The 27333-nt window shown below is 41.8% G+C and overlaps 1 protein-coding gene across 8 annotated transcripts in view; it reads right to left on the reverse strand.

The window, feature by feature from the left end:
* The window catches only part of TRIM36 (tripartite motif containing 36), a 61134-nt gene that overhangs the window by 30122 nt on the left and 3679 nt on the right, over positions 1-27333 (reverse strand). For 4 of the 8 annotated variants that reach the window (XM_080972574.1, XM_080972578.1, XM_080972575.1 and 1 more), the window contains exon 2: positions 13730-13967. In XM_080972574.1, the coding sequence (XP_080828700.1) occupies positions 13730-13967 (238 nt within the window). Of the gene's footprint in view, positions 1-13729; positions 13968-16759; positions 17057-27333 lie in introns of those variants that run through there. The other 4 variants (XM_080972577.1, XM_080972580.1, XM_080972576.1 and 1 more) reach the window with 2 other exon arrangements.

The raw sequence follows: 27333 nt of genomic DNA on the forward strand, positions 1-27333 counted from the left end.
AATAGTTAAGTGCTGAGAGAGAAAGGAGCAGCAAGGAAAATGGGTCCTGGGTCAAGGCAGGGAAGCAACTGAGGGATGAGCTTAGGGTTACATGGCTGGCCCAAATGCTTGTCATGTATTCCCTGCCTTCCTAGCATTAATCCAGATTATTGGATGTCTCAGTCACCTCAAATGAAAATAGACTTTTATACATGAGTGAGAAATATTCATATGTCGCTTTCATGACTACGTTCTGGCTCGGCAATAATAATAGTGACTTGGAACAAACTGCAACAGAGCCCTCTTCAGTATTAAGCTCTTTACACATGTTCTCTATGCAAAGATAAAACCCTGACTTTTTCCAACACACATAACAAACATCTAAATTCTATAAGCAGATTTATATAAGTGTCACCAACTTTCACACATTTCAAACGATTTGTTTCCAAGATCAAGGCTTTCAAAGAATTTTGATGGGGGGGAGGGACTAGGAGAATAGAAGAATATAAATTAATATTAAAATGAATGATCTATACTATGAAAATAAATCAGGAAGTTGTCAGACACCAAAAGCCCTGTGGAGTCCTATTTTTCATTCTCTATGCTTTCCCCATAGCACTTAAGTTCTATTTTTCTTTTTCTGAATATTTATAAAAATCTCAAGATATAAAAAAATAAATATAACACTATTTCACATTTAAAATAAATATCAACTCAGCATATATACAAATCCACTATCACAGTCAATAATCAATACAGTTTTGACAATGTATTCTTACCATATAGAGATGCTATTATATTTTTCAATATCCATATTATATCTATTTTTCATATATTCAATCAACAGGATCCATTCATTTTTAAAATAATTCCTCTTTTGTCTTCCATCATGCAGTCGAACCAACTCTGAGTTTATACATTTCTACCAGTTTCCAAAAATTAACTAGCCATTCTTTAATCGTAAGGGCTCTATTTCCTTAAACCATGAAATTTGGGGTCTCGGGATGTCAAAACTTGGCAGGAAATATTTTTCAGATATAGAGCATTTCTGTATAAGAATCTTTCTCCAAAGCAAGCTGAGGTACTGAGAAGAGTGCAGATGCTTTGCAATTCTGCTTCTTCTGCATAGGAGCCATCTCTCAAAAATGAGGAGCCATTTCTCAAAAACAAGATACAACTTTATACAAAAATCATGTGATTCAACCAACTGAAAATGAAGGTGATATTACACTGGATTCAGGAGACACATCGTTGTTATCATAGGGCTAAAAGTTGACTGCTGCTACCGCTTCTGGGATGCAAGAGTGAATTATGTTAGTCGTTGCTGTGTGCAGTGCAAACTGAAAATGTGCTAGAATCGTGAATTCGAGTGTTTATGTGTTTGATGCAAGTGCATTGATCCTGCAAGGAAGCTGGACAAAACTGTATTTAGATTCCATGGGGCTGGGAATTAGATGGGACTGGTTTGTTTAATCGTTTAACTGATTTGGCGTATGGTGGTTGGGAAGTATGAGTAGTATGAGTTAATTTTTCTTTTGCCTAAATATCATTATTGGACATTATATTTATTTTCAGATGCAACCTATCTGCTGATGTTTAGAAAATACTTTATTTAGCATTTACTATGTTTTACAATATGCACTTTTCTTTGTATTTTGTGGCTGATTTCTATGCTAAAGAAGACACTCCGTTTAGTTAATTGTGTCTTACATAATGTGTAAATTCTCTGGTATTTTTTGTGTTAAGTTTTTTATTTAAAATGTCTTAAATCTAGGTTCCAACCCGCTTAAACATTACTTTAAATAAAAGTGGTATATAAATTGTAAAAAATAAATAGTAAAAGTAAATAAAATTCAGGATTGGCTTCTGTGACTCTGCAGCAACCCTATATACAGGAAACATACTGTCACCCCTACGCATAGTAGTATCACAGCCACAAAGTGGCTACCTCCAAATTAGTTGGTTAAAGTATGCAGAGTAGAAGCCAATATAACTTTTTCCTAGTTCTAAAGCTATATTTTAAGAACATTAGGCTTTATCTTGAGGACTCCTTCATCCCTGACACAAAAAAGAGAAATCTGGATCCAAACCTATAACAGAGAATTGGCCATATGAAATATTTTTTAGTAGAAAGTTACTCCTCAAAACAATATTTTCTATTAGCTGTAGGTACACTTCAGAACTCAAAACCCCCTTTATGTGAATTATCAAGGGTAAAGAGGTGAATGCAGCTCATCCAAGACCACACTCCAAGGAAAGATGTCTACCCTTAGACTTCCGGGGGCGGCGCGAACGACAATGGCGGTCCTCTTCTGAACGGGAGAGGAGGCTCCGCAGGCAACGGGTCGTCCGCTACGGCGAAGCGGAGACCCACATCGGAAAACCCCAGGCGGCAAGAGCCTGGGGTCTTGAGGCTCGGTGGGCGCCTAGAGCGACCCTCCAAGTGCAGAAGGAACCCCGTAAGGGGCTCCGGAGCACGGAGGGGGGTTGCGGCGCTGTGAGCTGTTTCGCAGCCTGAGGAGCGAAGCCGCGCTGCTGCTGTCGGTGAGCGCTGATCCCTTTTCCTGCCAAAATACGGATCCGGACGAAAAAGCAACTAATTTGTGAGTAAAAGACTGAATCACTCGGAATTTGAGACTTTAAAAGGGAAATTTAAATTGGCTTGAACTTGGCTGTGAGCGGAGAGACGTGGAAGCAGGAAGTCCGTCTTCCGCAGCCATTGAACTTGAAAAAAAGCAATCAGCTGGAGGAGTGGAGGCTGAAAAGAAAGAGACTTTAAGTCTTACAGATCTAAGCATCTATTTGAACTTGCATTTTAAAGTAAAGACTTCAAGTTAAAGATTTGGGATTTCTATTTGTACCTGACTTTCCTCCTCTTATTGGATTACAAATTTAAAGGTGAAACCCAGAGTCAGGAGCTGCCTGAGTACTAAGGGAGCTGTCAGTACTGCAGATTTGGATACAGCATATTGGAACTGGAAACAATCTGAGGGTATTGATACCTTTTAAATTTGAAACATTCTTTTTGGAAATAAATAAGCACTGTCTGCAACAAGGTAATCATTTATAAACTCTGCTAAGTATTTGTATCTGAAGGTTCTTGGACATTAATTTAGACTCTGAAAGATAGATCAAGCTCCCTCTAGAGGACTGGATTATAACAGTGATTTTACATACACTTTTTACTTTCGATTCCCTTGCTGTTTGCTTGCTCTGGACCTTTCCATTCCCATGGGAACAACTCAGTGTGACCTTGACTGATAGATAACGTTGGAATGAGTGGCACAAGAAAAAGAGGGAGAGCTAAACAAACAACTCTAACAACTCTAACCTCAGCCTTACAGACACGCAGATCATCTGTGCCTGCTTTGCCCTCAGAAGTGGAGGGTGAGGGCGAAGCAGAGCAGTTACAATTGGAAGATATGGCCTCAGGAGCATCTGCCTCTATACTAGATAAAATCTTTGAAAAATTGGAAGCTTTGGACAAGAAAGCAGATGCCCAATCAGCAAAGATTGATAAAAATACAGAATGTTTAAACAAATTAACCACACAAGTGACACAGAATGCACAAGCAATTGGACAGCTAACTGAGGCCTCAGCAGAAAATCGGAAATTGACTGAGGACACTAGACAAAGATTTCAAAATTTAGAGCAAGAGGTAAGACCACTCACTAAACAAGTTGGGGAACACCAGATTTATCTCTCGATGATAGAACTGCGAAATCGTGAGAATAACTTAAGGATTAGATCACTACAAGAGGCAGAAGAAGGAAATTTAACTGAGTTTTTGACTAAAGAATTCTCCAAGTTCTGGAACTTGGAAGAAAAGGACTTTAAAATTGTGTCAGCTTTCAGACTTGGAAGATTCATAAAGAAGGAGAGGCCCAGAGACTGTTTGATAACATTGAGATCAAAGGAGGAAAGGGATAAGATTTTGGGACTACACTTTGTAAAATCACTGGAGGTGTTGGATAGAAGAATTGAAATTTATAAAGATATCCCAAGACTACTGCTTGACCTTAGAACCGCCTATTCTGAACTTGTTAAACTACTAAGGAGCAACGCAATTCCATTCAGGTGGGAATTTCCTCAAGGATTATCTTTTACCTTTAGAGGGAGAAAGGTCAAAGTGAGAACACTGGAAGAGAGAGATAAATTCCTGTCTACACACGGAGAGGACCTTCAAAAAAGAATTGAACTACCTTCCGGGCCTGAGGCAACGCCAATACCAACATCAGCATCTGTGGAACCTGAAGACCCTGAGAAGATACCACCCCTTGAAAAATAACCAGATAGATCAGGATGTCTCTGCAACTGTTGAGCTGGAATATTAATGGTTGTAACATTCCGGAAAAAAGGAAGAAAATATTTCATATATTAAAAAAAGAACAATTGGACATTATTTGTTTACAAGAAACACATGTGACGAGGCTCCACAGAAAAGTGTTAATAAATAAAAGATTGGGCCAGGAATTTGTATCGTCGGACAAAGTTAAGAAGAGAGGCGTGGTGATATATGCAAAAGAGAGCCTGTCACCTAAATTCCTATTTAAAGATGAACATGGAAGAATTTTGGCTATTGAGATACAATATCAAGGAGAGAAACTGCTGATATTAGGAATCTATGCACCTAATGAAGGGAAATCGGAATTTTACAAGAAGTTGCAGGAGACAATGCTGGACTATCTAGACCACAACAACATCATAATGATGGGAGATATGAATGGGGTCGTATCAACTAACATGGACAAGTCACAAAGTCAAAATGTTACAAAAGACGGCAGACTACCTAAAACCTTTTTTGAAATGACTGACAATATGGATTTGATTGACATTTGGAGGACAAAGAACCCACTAGGAAGAGAGGGAACATTCTTTTCTGAAGCCCAACTGACCTGGACAAGAATCGACCAAATATGGATTTCTAGAGGCCTGGCACCTAAGGTCAGAAAAGTGGAAATCTGCCCAAAGACCTGCTCCGACCATAATGCAGTAAAGATGGATATGACACTATTACCAACTGGATCCTTTAGATGGAAGATGAATGACAATTTGTTTAGAGATCAGGAAATTACCAAGAAGGCCCAAAAAGTTTTGAAGGATTATTTTGAGATAAACATGAATAATATGGTGGAAAAAAGAATAATCTGGGACGCAAGCAAAGCTGTAATGAGGGGATTCTTGATACAACAGAATGCAGTGAAGAAAAGAACACAAAATGAGAAAAAAGATAAGATCTTGGATAAAATAAAAGAATTAGAGAAGAAACTAAGAGTGAATCCGAAGTCACAGCCAACTCTGAGAGAAATTAAACTCTATCAAACACAATATTCTAAATTGATAAATCAGGAAATTGAATGGAAGGTTAAATTAATGAAACAAAAAACGTTTGAGTCGGCGAATAAATGTGGAAAACTGCTAGCTTGGCAGTTGAAGAGAAGACAAAGATTAAATACTGTTACAAACTTAGAGGTTGATGGAAAAAACATTCAGAATCCAGTGGACATTAGAAAGTGTTTCCAGAGATACTTCAAAAAACTATACACCCAAGGGCCGCAAGATGATGTTGAGATTAAACAATTTTTGGCAAAAAACGGATTATCTAAATTGTCACAAGAAAATAGGACAATCCTGAATTCTAAAATAACACGACAGGAGATCGAACAAGCTATCCAGAACATGCAACTTGGCAAATCTCCAGGACCAGATGGGCTGACCTCCAAGTACTATAAGACATTGAAAGACTACTTGATACAACCTTTGATGGAGGTCAGCAATGAAATTATGGAGGGGAGGAGGGCACCGGAGTCGTGGAAGGAAGCGTTTATCACATTAATACCAAAGTCGGAAGCTGAAAAGACACAACTTAAGAACTACCGTCCCATCTCTCTCTTAAATGTGGATTACAAAATATTTGCAGACATTTTGGCAAATAGATTTAAAAAAGTTTTAAATGAAGTAATTCATAAGGACCAGGCTGGCTTTCTCCCAGGAAGACATCTGTTTGCTAATACAAGGAACATTATTGACATTTTGGAACTTTTGCAAACAGATATAAATACAAAAGCAGTTTTAATTTTTATAGATGCGGAGAAGGCCTTTGACAATATCTCCTGGAAATTTATGATGGGAAATTTAAAAGAGATGGGAGTGGGACGGGGTTTTGAGAATGGGATTGAGGCGATATATTCAGAACAGAAAGCTAAACTGATAGTTAATAATGTGGTTACGGAAGAGTTTAAAATTGAAAAAGGGACACGACAAGGTTGCCCTATCTCCCCTTTGTTATTTATTTCGGTTCTGGAAGTGCTATTGAACATGATTAGAAGGGATCAGTTGGTGGAAGGAATTCAGGTCGGTCAGAAACAATATAAATTAAAAGCTTTTGCAGATGACCTGGTTTTGACCTTGCAGAAGCCAGAACCCAGTACGAAAAGAGTATTACAACTGATTAATGACTTTGGTCGGGTGGCTGGATTTAAATTAAATAAACAGAAAACTAAGGTTTTGGGGAAAAACTTGACTAATACAGAGTCAGAACGGTTTCAGAATGAGATGGAACTTAATGTGGTGAAAAAAGTAAAATACCTAGGGGTAAACATAACAGCAAAAAATCTAAGTCTATTTAAGGATAATTATGAAAAATGTTGGACAGAAATTAAGAGAGACTTAGATAGTTGGTCAAAATTGAAACTTTCTTTGTTAGGCCGAATTGCTGCTATTAAGATGAATGTATTGCCAAGGATGTTGTTCTTATTTCAAACACTTCAGGTTTTGGACAAAACGGAGTGCTTTCAGAAGTGGCAGAGAGACATTTCCAAGTTTGTCTGGCAGGGCAAAAAGCCCAGAATTAAGTTTAAGATATTAACCGATGCAAAACAAAGAGGGGGCTTTGCCCTGCCAGACTTAAAGTTGTATTACGAAGCCGCAGCGTTTTGCTGGCTAAAAGACTGGCTACTTCTTGAAGACACTGATGTGTTAGATTTGGAAGGGTTTAACAATACTTTTGGATGGCATGCATATTTATGGTATGACAAGGTGAAAGCAAACAAGGCCTTTAAGAACCATATTGTCAGAAAATCATTGTTTAATGTCTGGTCAAAATATAAAGACTTGCTGGAAAATAAAACACCAAGGTGGCTTTCACCTTTGGAAGCCAAGGCCCGAAAAAGACCCAATATGGAGGCTAAATGGCCAAAATATTGGGAAATACTAGAAAAGGATGGAGACAAATGGAAATTGCAGAGTCTAGAGAAAATGAAAGACAAAGTGCGAGATTGGTTACACTACGCTCAGATCAAAGAAGTTTTTAAAAATGATAAGAAATTAGGGTTCCAGGTGGAGAAATCGAAACTAGAAACAGAATTGTTAGAACCAAAGATTAAGGTACTTTCAAGGATGTATAACTTGCTGTTGAAATGGAATACACAAGACGAAACGGTTAAATCGGCTATGATAAGGTGGGCACAGGACATTGGGCATAATATCATGTTTGAGGACTGGGAGAGGTTGTGGAGTAATGGATTGAAATTTACTGCATGTAACGCCCTGAAAGAAAATGTAATGAAAATGATTTATAGATGGTATATGACCCCAGTCAAACTTGCTAAAATTTACCACCTGTCTGATAATAAGTGTTGGAAATGCAAAGAGTGCGAGGGAACGTTCTTCCACCTCTGGTGGACTTGCCCTAAAGTGAAGGCGTTCTGGGAAATGATTTATAATGAACTGAAAAAGGTATTTAAATATACCTTCACTAAGAAACCAGAGGCTTTCCTTTTGGGTATTGTCGGCCAAGGGGTGGCAAAGAAGGACCAGACATTTTTTATGTATGCAACAACAGCAGCAAGGATACTTCTCGCAAAACACTGGAAAACTCAAGATCTACCCACACTGGAAGAATGGCAGATACAACTGATAGACTACATGGAACTGGCTGAAATGACTGGCAGAATCCGTGACCTGGGAGAAGAGAGGATTGAGGAGGAATGGAAGAAATTTAAGAACTATTTACAAAAGCATTGTAATTTGAGTGAATGCTAAATAAGATGCTAGACTAAAACAACTGAGCACCACTAAATTTAGAAGTTTTTTTTTTTTAAGAAAATAAGTAAGACTGTGAAAACTTAGCTCCTTTTGAGAATTATATGATTATGAAATATAGAAGGGATATAAGATTTTAAATAAGATGATAAATTGCTGACAAAATGTTTCAACGATGAAAATGGGAGCGGGAGATGTGAGGAAGTCCAAAGAAAATGTGAAAATATGTCAAGAATGATGTTACATTGTTTATCATGTCTATTTTTATTGTAAAATTTAATAAATTGCTTTAAAAAAAAAAAAAAAAAAAAGATGTCTACCCTTAGATTCATAGAAAAATATGCAATTATAGTGATGAGTGCATTATAATTTGATCAAGGAACCCTAAAGCATGCCTGTACATTAAACAAGTTTAATCTCAAAAGCCACATGCCCTGCAACAAGGCATACATGCAGTATGTTAATTGCAGACACTGAATAACTCAAGACCTTTAAAGTAAAAAAATAATAATAACATGCAACATGCAATTAAAAGCAGATGCCACAGCAGCAGTCATATGTTGGCTAGTACAGCAGGCAACTAATATCACTTATATTCAAACTATTGACTATTTAAAATGGCAATTAAGCAGGCAAAAAAACGGAATCCAATTTAAAAAAATAAATAACTGTGATGCAGTGGTCAAGTTTAAACAATGCAATCTGAAATGCTTAGCCAGTAGCATGCTTCTGAAGTGTTGGCAGGTGTGAACCCTATAGTTCAGGCTAAAATATAGAGTTAGATAACACAGTTATGTGGTCTTTATATCAATTAATTAAAAATAAGGAGAAGCATGATAATGAAGGCATGCTTTTACATACATACTGGTGACACCATGCTGATGATTCGTAAATATAAAAGATCTAAGATGTTCCATCCCTTTTCATGTAGTCTATTTATCTTTGCTTAGAGAAAACTTTTACATAGCATTTTACTCTGGTTCACACAGCTGCAAAAGAGCCCATTAAAAAAAAAATTGGGGAAGAGCACCAAAATTGGCAATCCTCCACTTTTAGTAGGGAAGCCACTGGCTACTTCCTTTGCTTCGTTATTTGTTTTTGAAAATATGATATGATTAATGTGGTAGAATTTAATGTTAATATGCAGTGCTCATGTTATATTAGCCTTATGTGCCTTCAATCATATTTCACATCCAAAGCGTCTGTAACACCTTAATGGCAAAGTGGGCATTAATCCACAAATCCTTATGCCATAACAAACGGGTACATTTTTCTTTAAGTATCACATGACTTTTGTTGCAGACCAGGGCTAGCCAACGTGGCGCCCTCCAGGTGCTTTGGACTACAACTCCCATCAGCCCCAGGCAGCATGGCCAATTGTGAGGACTATGCAAGTTGTAGTCCAAAACAAGGCTAAACTTTTTTCATATCTGGTTGATGAGAGTTCAGAAACTTCCAACTGGTTCAGAACACAGCAGCCCTATTTTTAACTTAGGCAAGCCGTGTCATATTGGGATCTTGGTACTTGAAAGACTGTTTTCATCCGTATGGACCTGTCTAAAATTTATGAGTACTGCTAGTGTGTTAGATATCCTCAGGTGCACCAACCTTCAAGGGGTTAAGTAAGTAGCAACCAGGGAGCAAGTTTTCAAACGTCATCACTTGTTGCAGGCAGATTTGGCTGGCAACAAATACAGTGGTACCTCAGGTTAAGTACTTAATTTGTTCCAGAGGTCCGTTCTTAACCTGAAACTGTTCTTAACCTGAAGCACCACTTTAGCTAATGGGGCCTCCTGCTGCCGCTGCGCCGCCGGAGCCCGATTTCTGTTCTTATCCTGAAGCAAAGTTCTTAACCTGAAGCACTATTTCTGGCTTAGTGGAGTGTGTAACCTGAAGCATATGTAACCCGAGGTACCACTGTATTTTATCATTAGGCAACAAGCCAATACCTTTTTATTTTCCAAAGTTTGAGTGACTACTACTTTTATTGCCTTGCTCTGCTTTAAATCGCTTTTTACAGGGTTTTGTTTCGCCAATTTTATTATTGATTTATAATTAATTTTGCTCTAAATTGCTTTGGAAATTTGATTAGGAAAGTACTATGTACATATTTTAAACACAGGGGGAAAATATTGCAATAACTGTACTCTGCCCACTTTTTTCCTCCATGCAAATATAAATGCAGAATTTGACCCAAAAAAATTTTTTGCTGCAAATAGGTCCTTACTACCACCTACTTTAATCTTCTTCCCACATGCATGGCAAGGGTAGTATTAATAGCTGCAATTCATGCTCTTTTACACATATGCAATGAGGCAACAGAGCCTTCTCGTCCCCACAATAGGTTTGTGTGTGGGTGTGTTTTTTTCTTAAGAAAAAACATTCTCACTGTTTAAAAGTATGATTTCCTACAGCAAAAGCCAGAAGAACTAGAAAAGGGATAACACATCTTTAATTCAACTTACATTTTTTAATAAGCAATATCACCAGCATAATGAAGAATAAAGAGTAAATTTCCAGGGTGTGTTTTGAAACAAAACTATGTTTTAAGGTCAGCTGGATTCAAGTTCAAAACTGAATGCTTGCTCTCCTCAGATAAAATATTTCCCTTAAGGATACGCAGGTATTCAGTGACAGTTTAGGAATCAAATTTTGAGAAACCTTTATTTACATTATGGCAATGTTGTTTTCCTTGAAGGTTAATAAATTTTACTAATCGATTTAGCATTGGAACCCTTTTTCAGTTCCATTCATGTCACTCTGGAATGCATTCATCCTCACAAGATGCACTTTAAAAGGAGAATATATATGTATCGGTAAGTCAAATATTTTGTAATCTGTATTTTCAAGCACAACATGGGATATCAGTGAAGTAGAAAGTACCGTATTTTTCTGTGTATAAGACGCCTCCATGTATAAGACAATGCCTGGTTTTTTTAACCCAAAATTAAGAAATTAAGTTGTTTAGCTGGGGGGGGGGTCACTTCTGCCAATCGCTTGCCACAGCCACTGCCGATCGCACACCTCGCCGCAGCCGCCAACTGTCCGCCCGCTCGCCACCACCAACAGCCCACCCGCCCACTTGCCACAGCCAATTGCCTGCCTGCCTCACCACAGCCCCCAATAGCCACATCCAATCGCCAGCAGGCCTTGCCGCAGCCATCAATCACCCGCCCAATCGCCGCTGCCAATCTCCTGCTTGCTGCTGCCATTAATCACACTTTCTCCCATCCGTGTATAAGACGACACCCAATTTTTGCCTAATTTTTTTTTTTAGCAAAAAGCATCATCTTATACACGGGAAAATACGGTACTTCTGAGAGTCTTTAATGGGAAGGGGAGACTGAAGAACAAGCAATTCTCTTGTTTGGAGAAAAAGTGTTTGCCTACAGATATGTAACAAAGGTGTCAGGCGAGCCTCCCGGGAGGGGGGGGAGAATTCCACAAACAAAAGAGCCAGAGCAGAAAATGCCTGTTCTCCTGTTGCCACCCTCCAGACCTCTTGTGGAGAAGGTGAAGTTAGTGCAACAAACTCCCCCTGCACCCTCCCCAAATCTGCTCAGGGGGGTTGGGAGAAGCCCCAGTATAGCATGCTGTTGGAGGACACTGCTTCCATTGCAGAAATGCTTCCATTCTGATGGAATGATTTTCTTAGTGCTATGCTGAATTCCACCCTTTAAGTTGGCTTGTGTACACTAAAAATAGTTAAGATTAAGCAGAGTTTGTCCAACAAACAATAATACTATTTCCAATTTAGCCAGCAATCTAAGTGTGACCTTGCCAATGGGGCTGCAATACTATACCATTTATCCAGCAGTAAACTCCATTAAATTCAATGGGACTTACTCCTCAGTAGAAACACAGAGAATTGCATTGTGGTTATTCCTAAAGGATATTCTTTTATTTGTATTGATTTTTTTAGATCATGCAATAAGAGCTACCAAGTTGCACTCTTGAATCCAGTTGACCTTCACATCTGTTCCACAAAAATGAGAGTAATAGTTCCTCAACAATATTACCTTTATCCACTCACTAAGCTTGGACTTGACCACTGATGTCTAAGAGAAGTATAGGCAAACATATTTATTACAAGAGCCAAATACTAACTACTGCCAAACAAAAGTGAAGCATTTCTACCTCTGCACCCAAGAGACCTCCTCTGTGAGGCTGTAAACAATGAACAGAAAATTGTTTTTAGAAGCTGGTTTACTATGGTATACTTAAAATAATGGGTCAGGTGCCCTTCTTCCCACTGCAGAACAGAAAAATGGATTAGGTTGTAACTGCATGCACACTTACTTGCATGTAAGTTCCACTGTGTTTGAGGGGACTTACTTCTGAGTAAACAAGGACCAGATCAGGCTGCACAATTGTTATGAGGCATTGGGGGGGAAGAGAGCTTGATTTCATCTTATCATGACTACTAATATCAAGTTGTCAATATCTCTAATTAAAAGATGAGGGTTTATTTTAATACAGTACAGATCTTGTTTCTTTTAAGAACTGTTACATTTTGAAGCATTTATTATTGGTTAATTATAATACCATTTATATTGTCTTGGACAATCAATGTAACCTCAGACTTACTTACCATAAGGAGATTATTCATAACTCTATATCCAAACACAAACCCAGAACCAGTTAACTAGCCAATAGTTCATAGCCCTACTTAGGCACTTTATAACAGCAGCAGCACATATAGATTTAGTAAGTAAAAGTTTAACATATGCAAACAGTCATATAAGCCCTTTTGAAAACACAAGGTATTCCAGTTATGGCATCTACCCCAGTAACAATACTAGTAAAATTTAGTTTCCGGTGTGTCAGGACTGCAACTACCAAAAGTACAAGGAAGAACGCAAGATCCCTGGGAAATCTCCAGTTAAAAGGATCAGATAGCAGGTGATGGGAAAGACCTCTGCCTCAGATCCTGAAGAACTGTTGCAAATCAAAGTAGGCAATACTGTTGTCTACATAAATGGCAGGTGGACAAATTGTCTTACCCAGTACAGTACATGTCTAAAATGTTATCTGGCAATTTTAGTTGGCTTTGTGAACAATTTCAGCATCACACGGCAAACCAGATATAGCGGAGCGTAGAAATGAGTGGGGGATTAAAGCCATGATCCTAAACACTCCTTTTTCGAATAACTGATGAGCAGGGCTTATTTCCAGTAAGATGGATTTAGGGGTGCTCTAAAAGGTCTAGAAATTAAATCAGCACAAACACAAAATATATGCTTAGCAAAGTCAATTACAGGGAATGTAAACCCAATTGCGATACTACTAGAAATATGCAATGGGCTCTGGTTTATTAGGGCAAATGGGGAACTGCCCCAGTCAGTCTCTACCTGCCTGTCTTCTTACCTACAACCAGTCCTCCTCCTTAGTCGCAGCAATGCTCTTGTAAATTTCAGCAGGGAGGAGGATGGGGACAAAATTTGAAATAGTTGGCTCTGCCTGTCATTGGCCTTGGCTTCATTACTTTTGGTCTCCCTGCCTTCTGTTCCTTTGGGAACCAGCCACCACTACATGTGTGATCCAGCCCACTTCACTGCAAATCTAATAATAATATTAATACATCTTGACAATAATAAGAACTACCTACAGAACACTAAGGAAGGTTACAATTTAAAAAAAAGAAAAGATTTGGCTTGTTCCAAATAAATTTTGCAATCCACTAATCACAGCGTTACTTTTACATACCTGATCTATTAACCCTGTCAATTCTATCCAAGCTAGGGGAATGCATTCGGTTGCGAGGGCTACTTTGATTGGAGGTCTCTGAGGCAGCATCATTGAACGAATCTTCAAGCGTAAAGTAGAGGATTTCTTTTACGCATTTGTGGCAGATACTATGTTGACAAGGGAGTATAAGTGGATGGGTAAATAACTCCTTGCATGCTGGGCAGATGAGCTCTCGTTCAATATTCTTAATGGTAACCTGGAAGCAAACAACAAGGAATGAAAAAAATTATAAGCAGCAGTGAGGCAACTACATAAACAAACAAAATACATATACCCATTTTATTTGCTATTTCAACTACAGAGCTTTAAAAAAAAAAAAATGGAAGAGCAAATATATTAAACTATATTTATTTGAGATTCGGTGTTCAGAAAGACCACACAGGGTCCTATTGAACTTATGGATAAAAGGTAAAGGTAAGGTAAAGGGACCCCTGACCATTAGGTCCAGTCGTGGCCAACTCTGGGGTTGCGACGCTCATCTCGCTTTATTGGCTGAGGGAGCCAGCGTACAGCTTCCGGGTCATGTGGCCAGCATGACTAAGCTGCTTCTGGCGAACCAGAGCAGCGCACAGAAACACCGTTTACCTTCCCGCCAGAGCAGTACCTATTTATCTACTTGCACTTTGATGTGCTTTCGAACTGCTAGGTTGGCAGGAGCAGGGACCGAGCAATGGGAGCTCACCACATCATGGGGATTCGAACTGCCGACCTTCTGATCGGCAAGTCCTAGGCTCTGTAGTTTAACCCACAGTGCCACCCGCGTCCCTTGAACTTATGGATATGAGTGCACTAAAATAAATCTTAATGCCACAGACAGGACAAATATCCAAAGGAAAATCTCAGCAATTCCTATGTATTCTGAGGGTTGCACTTTCAGTGATGCCATGGTATGTCAGTAAATACCATAAGAAGTTACTACCAAAATGTTTTCACATATAGGAACAATTTTATATATTAAAGCAGTTGTATAATCAATTACTCTTCAAATATTCCATTTATGCAATTATAGTAAATTATCTCATTAAATTTTATTTCCTTGCAAGGCAAGTTGTATTTGGTAACCAAAGCACTTGAAATAAAACTGCCCCTTAAATAGACACTACTGTGCATGCCGCAGTTTGCTTTGCCTCTCCTCCAAAAGGACTCTGAAGAACAAAAAAGCACATTGTTAGGTAAGAGAGAAGAGATGTTTGTCCCAGTTACAGCTCAGTCAGAATAAGTTATAGCCTGGTTGAATAAATTAGGAGACAGACTCCGCAATGCCCGGCTCTTCGCCTTTTGGGAATAGGGCTTTGCGAACTGTGCTGCCAAAGCACAGTGAGTGATGATCAACCCTCCATTCATTCTTCAGAAACAAAAGCTGCACCTTCCTCTCATCCAAAGAAGAGGGAGAAGAGAGATGGCGCTGAACATTAGTCGTAACACACTGACTGGAGAGAGAGTAGTTTTTAAGCCAGCTGAAAGTGGTCTGATTGAAGTAGCATCGCTTATGCCGTACAGACTCACTCCTTTTGTGCTACTGTTGTTCTAGCTAAAAAGATTTTTGAAGCATTCCAGAGTCATAGTTCAACACTGATCATTCCAGATCCAACTGTAAGCGACTACTAAGCTACCATCCATCTATCAAGGTACACAAGATAATTTAATATGGATTCATTAGTCAAAATACTTTCCCGCTCTTTGAGGTGTTCTCCCCCCTCTACATTTTCAGTACATCCCAGAAAGGGGGCAGAGGGGAGACAATGCAGCCTGTACAGGACATTCCAAATTAACGTGGATGACAGACATCAGCCCATGGATACCAGATCAGGCTGCATTATCACTGCTATGTTTTCCCCATGCCTGCCACTCTCAATTACAAAGCTTCCACAGGTGACCCTAACACAAATGCATGTACTTTATTCCGCACACAGAGAAAAGCAGGGATTGTTCACAGCTTCTAAGCATGTGCAGCGAGCACCTTTGGCACGCCCCTCGTCCTCTCCAATGCGCACCATTGTCTGATCCCACCCACGCCCAGAAATCCCTTAAGAGATCTGAAGAGACCCCTGGTCAGACTGCAGCAGCTGACAGCTCCTCCTTGGGCCAGAGTCCACCCAGCGGTCAACTGCAGCAAGCATGAGTTTGCACAACGCTCTGGGCGCACGGTACATATAGCGGAAGGTTACACACCCAAGTACTGCTTATTGTACGTGTCAAATCGAAGAAGAGATGGAGGGGGAGAAGTCACGTCCCACATAGGAGAGAATGAATATATATATATATGGCAAAACCAGCAGCTGTAAAGCAAATGCTGAAAGAGGGCAGAGGAGGAGGCTGGGATATCTTTTTGCAGGCAGACCAGGAAGGCTAAGCACTAAAAGGAGAGACAAGGAAGAGATTCGATTGGCAAAATACGACTCCACCTGAGGAGTGGGCTTCTCTTCATGCATCAAGAGCAGAGGAGCCAGCTCAACTCTGAGGGGCCCAGGTCCCTCCAGCCCCACCTCAAATAAAATATTTGATGGGAGCACCTTCCCCCCCCCCCAGGTTGATGGTCATTATTCCCTTTTAAATAGTATGCGCTGTGTCTTGTGATGGATTATGCAGGTCATACCTACCCCCCATGTTTTATTGAAGTTGGCACCCCTGATCAAGAAACAAGGCACATGGGCGTAGCTGGGGTTTATGTCGTGGGGTGGGGGGCAGGATTCATATTAGGGCGGGGGCAGAACCTAAGTATTTTTTATTTATTCACTTGATTTGGGGGTAGAAGGGCAGCTGTCCCTTTGAGCCCCCCCCCTTGCCCATGGCTTTGGGGGAGGCACCTAGGTAGGTAGCTCAACTACTCTAAAACTGGAGAAGAGCATTTCCTCCTCAGTCCCTGCAAATCTCCCTCACACACGCGCGCGCGCGCACACACACACACATACATACGTGCCCCCCACTCCGCCCCCCCGTCTCCCGCCAGCCCCCCCCTCCCTCCCTCCCTCTCTCAGGGCTACTCACGGCGGGTTCCAGCCGATCCCCTTCCATCCTGGACACGCCACCGCCCCCCGCCGCCTCCGCTGCTCCCGAAGGGTGCCCGGCGCGCGCGTGTGCCTGCTTCTCTCTCTGCTCGCTTCGCTGCCTCTCTCGGGACCGGCGAGGTCCGCCCTCCCCGCTTTGGGGAGCGCGCGGCGCGAGGGAGGAAGACAGAGGAGGAGAGAGGGGCGCGCGCGCGAAGCGGCTACGAGGCGCCCAGCAGCTGCCACCCGACTGCTGCCTACCCCCCCGAGGAAACTCCGGCGCTGGCCTGGAGGGTGGGGCGCGAGGGGAGGGGGAGGGGCCTGGCGCGGGAGGGGGCGGGGGCAGGGCGGGGGCGGGGGCCGCCTGGCAACCACGCCCACGACACAATGTGGGAGGGGCGGCACCTGGCACCTTTGTTGGCCACCTCAGCCGCGAGGCGGGCTGGCGGCGGAGAGACTTTACTCCTTGAGAGGGGAAAGGAAGCAGGCTGGGCGGGGACGACACGTGTACACGCGTACACACACAGGCGCCAAATGCGTGGCGGGAAAGGGGAAGCGAGCTACGGCCCGCCCCGTCTGTCCCCTTTCGCAAAAACAAGTGCCAGAATCACGTTCACTCCGGAGAAAAGTTGCTTGTTCGCTCTTTCTTGCTCTCAAATCACCAAACGCACGTGCACACGCGACTCGTAGCCACAGCAAGATGCCGGCCAGTCTTGCTTCTCTCCGGCCTTGAGTTGCAGCAGGGAGGGCTGCTTCTTCACCTGTTGAGTTGACGCCACGTGCAGCTGGGTTGACTGCAGGGGAGCTGAGCTGGGACACAGAGGGGGCTGGAGCTTTTCAAGCCACATAAACTGCTTTCAGGTTGCTTTGCGATATATAAACGTGATATACATATAAAAGCGATATATAAACGTGAACTGAGCTGCAATCGTTACAACTACAGTAAAGGGAAGCCCGGAACGGTTTAGGGGCCCAGGAGAGTCCAGCCTCTAGGCTTGGAACTTGCAAGGGGGAGGGTGATGTAGTGTTTGGGCTTTGGGGAAATCGGCGCAGCCCTGAAAGCCCCATGCAAAATGGGTGCTTCTGGGCATGGTGAGCCATCGACTTTGCTTGGCTGGAAAGCACCACAAGGGCTCGGTTGCCTTAGGGGCAATGGGATTGTTCCCCTTCATTCAAGACAATACATCCCAGGTGGCGGGTTATCTTTGCTGTAGTTCCTCTGCAAATGAAGTCAAATTATTTTGGCAAGCCCGTTTTCCAGGCACAAAAGAATGATCATGGAACCATGGAGGCAAAGGTGAAGCTTTTTAAATAACAGTTTGTGCTGTGTCTGCACAAGAGTAATGAGTTGGCTCAAGTGAGTCACACAAACTTAAGATTGATAAGACTGTATTCTCAACAATGCTTCCCGGAGAATGATCCCTACTGTATCTAGTGACCAGCCTCTAAGTAAACATACATAGTTTTTCAGGGCTACCAACATAAGAGAGCCCAAAAAGAGGATGAGGAGCGAATGGGCTGTACTTGTCTGTTTCTATCACTGTCAGTTCAATTAGATTAATTCTTAAGCTATCATTAACCATTCAGAACAGAGGGAAACAAATTCAGGGAACTCTATCTGAAACTAGGCAGCAGACCTCTCCTTTATCTACATCCAGCAAACTGAATCTCTCCATCAGGAGGAGGAGGAGGAAATACCATCTGTGCTTCCATAGGGTTCAGCTTCTAAAATCACATTGGATAGATTTTTAATTTTTTTTAGACTGAGAGCCATTGTATTTGGCTCACATTTTTGGGAAAGGCTTAATTAAAGCATGTTGAATTAGAGTCTTAACACAAAGCTGACTTGACTACTCATCTTGACTAAGATATTTCTTTATATAATTCATTGTTTTGATAGCGTTGCATTTTCCTTTGCCAGTTTTCTCTTTTCCTTCTACAACTATTCAGATTGTTCACGCTCCTTGGCCGCGCTGGATCTACAAATTTTGCCTTAAGGAGCAAAGCTCTGCATAGCTGCCCTCCACCGTCTGCCCCTGAAAGAAGCATAGAAGGGGAGGGCTGGAGATGCAGGCTTTCATAAAAGAGGAAGAGGAAGGCAAGAAGCTGCAGCAGCAGTGACCAGGGCTGCCAGCAGCAACAGCAAAGTAGAGTGGGCAAAGGCAGAAACTCTTTCTCGCCTTCATTGTTTTCACAGATCAGACCAGGGCAAGACAGTTGAGCTTGTGGGAATCCTGACAGGACAGATGCTGGGAGGGGCAGGTGTCAGGCTGTGGGACATTTTTGTGACCCAGGTGGTAGAAGGGGCAGCTACCTCCTGCATGGCAGACATTAAAGGCTGCATGCCTGGCATCCTCAGTATGGCAGGGGGCAGCCCACCGCTTTTAAGCACCAGCCACCCTCTCACTTCCCCTTTACGTTCCTGCTGCTTCAGCAAGAAAGTGAAGGAGGACTACAGCGTATGAGAGTGGCACTCCATTGGCCTGCAATACATGCTCAGCGACATTCCAGCTGGGTTCTGCCTATTAGAACAGGATGCTGTTTTTGCTGCTGCCCCCAACCTGCCGCCTGAGGCAAATGCGCCCCCCTTGCCCCATTCAATCAGGGCCTGCTCCGTGAATTATTTAAGTTTGTAGGGGCACTTGATTCCACCATTGCTTTGCAATTCCCACCCAGACCACAGGACGATGATTTTTAAAAATACATTGTTTAGGGTCACAAGAGATAGCGTAGTTTTTTATATTTTCCACACTGCAACAAAGCACTTCAACTTTCTTATTAACATTTTGTCTGTTTGGCAAAGCTCCCTGTCCAGCACAGTGTTTGTTTTTGAAAGTTTACATACATATAAAGAGATGAACTAAAAATATTACTGGCTCCAGAGACATGTTCAGTCTCAGAAGAATGAAATTAGTCACCACTGCTTCAAAAAAATGGGGGAGGGGGCTGAAGAGGCTGGGGGGAAAGACTTTCCACATTAAGCCACAAAGTTTTAATCTTTCATATGCAAAAATGAATTAGTTTATGGCTAATTTCAAGAAAAACAAGCAGCCCATTCCCAAAAAATCTGGTGCATATATAGTCTTATTTGTAAACTTGCAAGAAGTTTGAGAATGCTAGAGTATTCCAATAGCCAGAGTATTCCAGTGGGATTATTTCATAGAAGAGAAGAAGAGTTTGGATTTGATATCCCACTTTATCACTACCCGAAGGAGTCTCAAAGCGGCTAACATTCTCCTTTCCCTTCCTCCCCCACAAAACAAACCCTCTGTGAGGTGAGTGGGGCTGAGAGACTTCAGAGAAGTGTGACTAGCCCAAAGTCCCCCAGCAGCTGCATGTGGAGGAGCAGGGAAGCGAACCCAGTTCACCAGATTACAAATCCACCGCTCTTAACCACTACAGCACGCTGGCTTTCATAGTAAATAAGTAGTACCCATAGATACCATATGCCGCTTATTAGTCTTTGCTGTGCTACCAATAATATTCAAGGTTAACAGCAACAATTAATTGATATAGAATCATTGCTCAGTTGTTAGGGACCATTAAAAACAAGTCTTTCTTAGACTGCAGGGTGGGTGGGTGCACAAAGGCTGCTTGAGACTAACACAACCAGTATCTATCTATTCACTGACCACAAGGCAACAATAGCTGCTTTTGCACGCACACAGGCACAAAGTAGATTCATTATAAAACTGGCAGATTTCTTTGCGGTCCCTCCCAACTTTTGTTATTGTCAAGACTCCTTTGTGAAAAACTGCTTGCTCAGTCCTGTCACTAACAGATCAAAGGGATTAACCTGTTGATATGTTTGTTTGTTTGTTTGTTTTGGATTTAAGGAGCTCAATTATCTTGCTCTACTACGCAGATTAAAACCGCAATGAATTAAAGGTCATTTTACTTTCATAGGTAACAGAAGCATATTTTAAACCACCTAGGACCAGGGTTATTGTGTAAGTATCTGCTCTTCTTAACTGTTTCAGCAGTAATATAATTTAAATTTCAAAGCTACTTGTAATATAATACCTTGAAAAGTTTGGCAATCCATTATTATCTCAGCAGAAAGACTAAGCACAAGCCAAGTAGTTACAAATTCTTTTCTTGTTCTCAGATGCTCCAGATAGTCAATTATCCTGTTTTGCTCCAGGAGAACAAAGCATCCACAAAACTTCCCTAAGAAGAACAAAGGCACCATCCTTGGGTTGCATTTTGACGGAATATTTCTATTGTCTATTGTTTAGTGTCATATTTGAAACCAATTCAGGCTTTTAATCAGCAGGTTGATCTTCCAGTCCACAGCAAACTGTTATGTAGGGATAAATAACACCACCTTTCAGCACAAGACTCCCAGGAAGATGTATACAGTAATTTAAAATAGCAGAACAAGTACAGTGGTACCTTGGTACTCTGAAACGGCTTGGCTCCCAAACAAATCAGCTCCCGAATGCAGCAAACCTGCAAGTGAGTGTTCCGGTTTGCGAACGTTTTGTGGAAGCCGAACGTCCAATGCAGCTTTCCATGGCTTCCAATTGAGTGCAAGAAGCTCCTGCAGCCAATCGGAAGGGGCACCTTGGCTTTCGAACCGTTTTGGGAATCGAACGGTCTCCCGGAACAGATTAAGTTCGAGAACCAAGGTACCACTGTACAATAACCCCTCCCCCCAAAATAATACAAAATATCAGAGCAGCAGCTGTAAAACCAGTGAGGTCAGTACAATCTTGCAAAAGCTTTAAGAATACAATGAATAGTGCAATCCTACAAATAGAAGCAAGCCCCTCCGAGGTCAGTGGGGCTTACTCAGAGGTAAGAATAGATATACAGAATTGCAGGCTAAAGTTCAGCTCCCACCCCCACCCTGGACACACACATCTAATTTCCATTGGGATTCGACAAAGCAATTCTGATTCAGCAAAGGTCCTGGAGACATACACTGATTGTTCTGTTGTAATGATTACATTAAGAGCAGCATTTATATCTCTTGGGGGAAGGGAAGGCTGGCGTAAGAAGACACAGGAAACCACAGAATACACACTCCATCCAGGGCAGAAGACACACAGACAGCACAATCTGCCCATCTTTACTCAAAAGTCTCAGGGCACTAGCCATTTGAGGGGAAAAGGGATTCTTGCGAAGTTCTTGAAGAGAGCTGTATCTATAACTTAATTATTTACAGGAACAATAAGCAAAGGTAGCTGTGTTGGTTCATGAGGGGAAAAATCCAAGATCTACTGTCAGGCAATATATTTATTTGGATATATCATTTTATTTTATTTTATTTTATTTTATTATTTTATTTTATATTGGATATATTATATTGTCACAAAGAGTAAGCAAGAAATTATTTAAAATGCCTTTGATAAATAAACTTTCCATTTTGACATGAGTCTGAAGGGGGGAAATCTCTATCTTGCGTCTCTGACTTTCACTCAGGAAGAGATTCTGCATTCATATATTCAGCTGGATTTTGAAATATTAATCTAAATGTCATCAGAGAATTGGGAGTAAACATCATTTCTATTTGCAGCCAGTTTACTATGCTCTTTTGTTTATTACCCTTGTTTGTTCAAGAACCTCACAAATTAAGTACACAAGTATTTTAGAATACATCCTATTTCTCTAATATGAAGTTGCTAAAATAACTTGGAATCAACATTTCACAATACGTCCGCTAAAAATATTTAAATTGATTGCATAATACTGGGGAAGCTGTTATAGCCCAGAAGCCTTAACCAAGCTTCCTGTATTTGAAACAACTTTTTTTCAGCTTCTCTGCTACTGTTGTTTCTGGTTCCTACTGGATAGAGTTAGGCTTGTGCTTAACACATGCCCTAAATAAAATATTTTGTCAATAGTTTTACTTCCGGAATCATAACCCCATAAACCCATGCCCAATCTTGATATGGAAAACTTGGAAGCAGCTTCTCTCTCCTGCAGAAGTGGACAGAATTTTCTTGTGGGTGTAAAATCTTAGTTACCAAATAATAATAATAATAATAATAATAATAATAATAATAAATGAAATATGCTGCATTTTTGCTGGTAACATTATGCAAAACTTTTCTTTTGCTCTCTATGCTGCAAAGTTAAGCACTCTATCCTGAAGTGCACCGGAATATGAGCTGTCATTCCACAAGACAGTGCATATCATATGGTGTGCATTTTAAACTCCTGCTGCAACACAAAGAGCAGCATTAATTTTAAACAACATTCCAGACAAGCAAACTTTTTTCCCCTGCAAGTATACTTTATGAATAAGCTGAGGAAGTGGTTTCTCCCTTAGCCCTCTTAGCCACAATTCACACTGAAGACTAACATCAAAAAACTAAGGCTTCAAAGCAGCTGCCAATCAGAGACATGTTCTCTCCAACATGAAGCAAGACCTTGCTTGTCTTTTATTTTGGGTCTTAGTTTCTCTACAGCAGGGTTCCCCAAACTTGGGTATCCAGTTGTTTTTGGACTCCAACTCCCATCATCCCTAGCTAGCAGGACCAGTGGTCTGGGACAATGGGCTTGCAGTCCAAAAACAGCTGAAGACCCAAGTTTGGGGACCCCTGCTCTACAGAGTACCACCATCTACTACAATCCCTTGATCCGAAAGCCTAGACTTTTAGACAATGGACAGACAATTCAGAGCGGCACACAGAGACGACAAGATATATAGAGCCAGATTGTAACAGCGCACACAAATATCAAAGAAATTAATGTCAGCAATATCATTATGCTACCTTGAAATAAAATCACTTTGGTTATTTTACTTGAGAGCTTCGTTCCCATTTAGTTACAGACAGTCTCTCCTACTGCCTTGCTGCCTCTTTTACATGAATTTGTGCAGTTGAGGCATGTTTAATTTGGCAATTTAAGAGGATGTTCAAAGGACTCCCCACACACACACACCAAACCTCATTTTTAAAAATTTAATTACTAAAGGAGCAATTACCAAACAATTACCAATGGACTTTGTTCATTAAACTGGGCAGGGGGGAGTGCTTCAACCGCTTTCTAGACAGGGATGCAGTGCTGCCATTTTTCACATTCTCACCAGCAGTGGCATAGGGTGACAGTTAGGGCCAGAGGAACCAGCTTATGGGGCGATGGGGGGGGCAGCTGACCTCACAATGTCCTTATTCTATGTGCATAAGCATCACGCCCCCCTCCCTAAGCTGGGCACAAGTTTCCCAGGCTTTGGGAAGGAGGCACCAAGCTTTAATACTTTAATTTACCAGGAACATTTAGGGGACTAGTCTAGCCCCCTTAGTCCACTGACCACACGCCACTGCACCAAGGCTAGTCCAATCGCTAGAACACCTACGCTTCACTAGAGTCAGCAGAACTAGTGTAGAAGAGGGCACAGAATGCCCTCAAAGGACAAACACACCCTTTGGGAATGATGGAGAGCCCCAATGGAGGTGGTTGAGCCTCAACAAGAAATGTTTGGTTCAGGGGTGGGCCCTGGAGATGTTCCATCTGCCCCACTAGCACACTGGTACCTCAGATTACAGAAGCTTCAGGTTACAGACACTTCAGGTTACAGACTCCACTAACTCAGAAATAGTACCTCAGGTTAAGAACAGAAATTGTTAAGAACAGAAATAGTACCTCGGGATGAGAACAGAAATTGTGCTCCAGCGACGTGGCGGCAGCAGGAGGCCCCATTAGCTAAAGTGGTACCTCAGGTTAAGAACGGACCTCCGGAACGAATTAAATTCTTAACCCGAGGTACCACTGTATAGCCAATGGTCAGGGTTGAAAATGAGTTAATAGGGATAATAGGCCACAGGTTGAGCCCCTTCGCTGGCCAAGCAATAGGAGCAAGAACAGAGTCAGGGGCAGTGATGCAGCAGCTAAGTATTGAAAGCAACTTCAGTTCCCCCGGGTTTTATAGGCTGCTGGTTGCACACTTTGTGAAGCAGCGAAGAGAGAAAACCCAAGTTACTATAACAAGTGATATCACACTAGGAGGAGTTTGGTTTTCAGAGTGTGAAGAAGATGCAAACACCCTCAGTTTCCCCCCTGAGCTCCATTTACAAGCCCTAAATCATTTCCTGAAAGATGACAACTTTTCCCTAGCATATTCCCTATCAGTTGCCACAGAATGAGAAATTATTTTTAGGAGTGTCACTTAGCAACATGGGACTATTGCTTATGCATACACTAATCCTCAGGATAGCCATAATTAACTTCCATTGGGAGTGGTAAGCGCTAACAAAACTTATACACAACTCCTCCGCAGGCTAAGACGAATTTGTAGGCATGAAAATAGCAGAAAATTTAGCCAGCCAGAAAAGTTTTAAATCAACAGCGTTTCTGCTGTGTCCAACACACCCTTTTTACCTCATATTCTGTGGAAATCAAGCTGTGTTCAGGGAAGCGTTAGGACTGATAGGTTTTTGAGGAGAGTCATCTTTATCAACAGAAACTTTGCAAACGTAATCTTGCTCAATAAATGGTATTGTCTCAAGGGCGCTTCACAAATTGTGCTATGGGTCATCAACATGCTGCTTGTGAGCATTTAAGTGTCCCTTCCAAGCACCCAGAGGGTCACATCCTGCCCTCCTGCTGAAATTACACATGAAAGAAGCCTTCCGTAGCATACAGAAGACTTTTCTTCAAGCCTCATTGCAGCACAGAAGGTAATTTGGGGTGGGTGGGTGTTACAGTTGGGATGCGAAAGAGCTGTCTCATGCTTGCTGTGCCCATGACAACCCCTCTGGTTTACAAATGTCGGAGCAACTGAGAAATTTCTGAAACAACAATGGGATTATTAGCTTTGCCCAAGGCATGATGGAGAACAGCAACAAGCAGGAAAAGACAGACATAACATTTTACAACGACAGGAAGAAATATCACGGACAGAATAACTGCCACACACAGGAAGAACAATGATATCGTTTGAGTTCCTCACTAGTAAAGGTAAAGGGACCTCTGACCATTAGGTCCAGTCGTGACCGACTCTGGGGTTGCGGCGCTCATCTCGCTTTATTGGCCGAGGGAGCCGGCGTACAGCTTCCGGGTCATGTGGCCAGCATGACTAAGCCGCTTCTGGAGAACCAGAGCAGCGCATGGAAACGCCGTTGACCTTCCCGCTGGAGTGGTACCTATTTATCTACTTGCACTTTGACGTGCTTTCGAACTGCTAGGTTGGCAGGAGCAGGGACCGAGCAATGGGAGCTCACCCCGTCACGGGGATTCGAACCGCCAACCTTCTGATCGGCAAGTCCTAGGCTCTGTGGTTTAACCCACAGCGCCACCCGCGTAGCTTTATACAAATGTGCCCTAAAAGGGTGGCAACCCCTGTGTTATGCAATACAGTGGTACCTTGATTTACAACCATAATCCGTTCCGGAGGTCCGTTTGTAAACCAAAACAGGTTGTAACCCAAGGCGCGCTTTCGCCAATGGGGCCTCCAAAAAAACATTGTTCGTAATTCAAAAAAAAAAGGGGGTTGTAATAAAAAAAAAGGTTGCAAACCGGGACACGCACTTCCAGGTTTGATGTGTTTGTAATCCAAAACATATGCAAACCAAGACGTATGCAAACCAAGGTACCACTGTACTTTGACTTGTTTTTGCTTTTTGGCTTGCCTTTGACTGGACTTAACCATCCAGGGGTCCTTTACCTTTACCTTTTACCTTACCTGCAATACAAAATACACATTTGCCACTGCATGCACCTGTAACAAGGAGCCATGGCTAATCCCACCCCGCTGGTGCCTATACCTGCAAGATATACTTGGTTGGAAGGATGCCTTTGTCAGGTGCTTATCTCCGTGTTTTGTAAGGAACATGCAAATTATTGAGAGGGAGCATTTCCAAGCCCTGCAATCTGTGCTGTCTTAAGAGTGTCTTGAAGTAAACACAGCCAGTCAGATTCGAAAGGGGGCACACACAGAACAGTTGGATAGCTCAATTGGTTAGCATAGTGCTGATAATGCCAAGGTTGTAGGTTCGATCCCCGTGAGGAACAGTGGCATATTCCTGCATTGCAGGGGGTGGACTAGATGACCCTCAGAGTTCCTTCCAACTCTGATTATGTGATCAAATATAGACTCCTCCTTGCTTAGAAGCTTTGCCCCTTTGCCAAAAGCTCTTAGCTAGCGTGGGTCTTGAGTTTGCAGTAATCAAATTACTGAGCAGAAGGTTTCCAATTTCTCTTCCTAACCTAATCAGAATTCAGCCAGCTAAGATTTATTTAAATAATGTTTGCTTCGGGCTAAGGAATATTCTCTGTCAACCTCCACCCCAGACATGTTCACAACAACTTATTCTCAACATAAACTACATCTATTCCTGCTTAATTCTAATTTAATCCAGCAGTCACAGTCAACACTTTAGAACAGAGGAATTACGGTAAGTATGGGTCCAGGAGAAAGCAGCTACAGTGGTACCTCAGGTTAAGAACTTAATTCGTTCTAGAGGTCCGTTCTTAACCTGAAACTGTTCTTAACCTGAGGTACCACTTTAGCTAATGGGGCCTCCTGCTGCCACCGCGCCGCCACCGTGCAATTTCTGTTCTCATCCTGAAGCCAAGTTCTTAACCCAAGGTACTATTTCTGGGTTAGCGGAGTCTGTAACCTGAAGC

Source organism: Podarcis pityusensis (assembly GCF_964106645.2).
Source record: "Podarcis pityusensis genome assembly, chromosome: 11".
Taxonomy (NCBI): Eukaryota; Metazoa; Chordata; class Lepidosauria; order Squamata; family Lacertidae; genus Podarcis; species Podarcis pityusensis.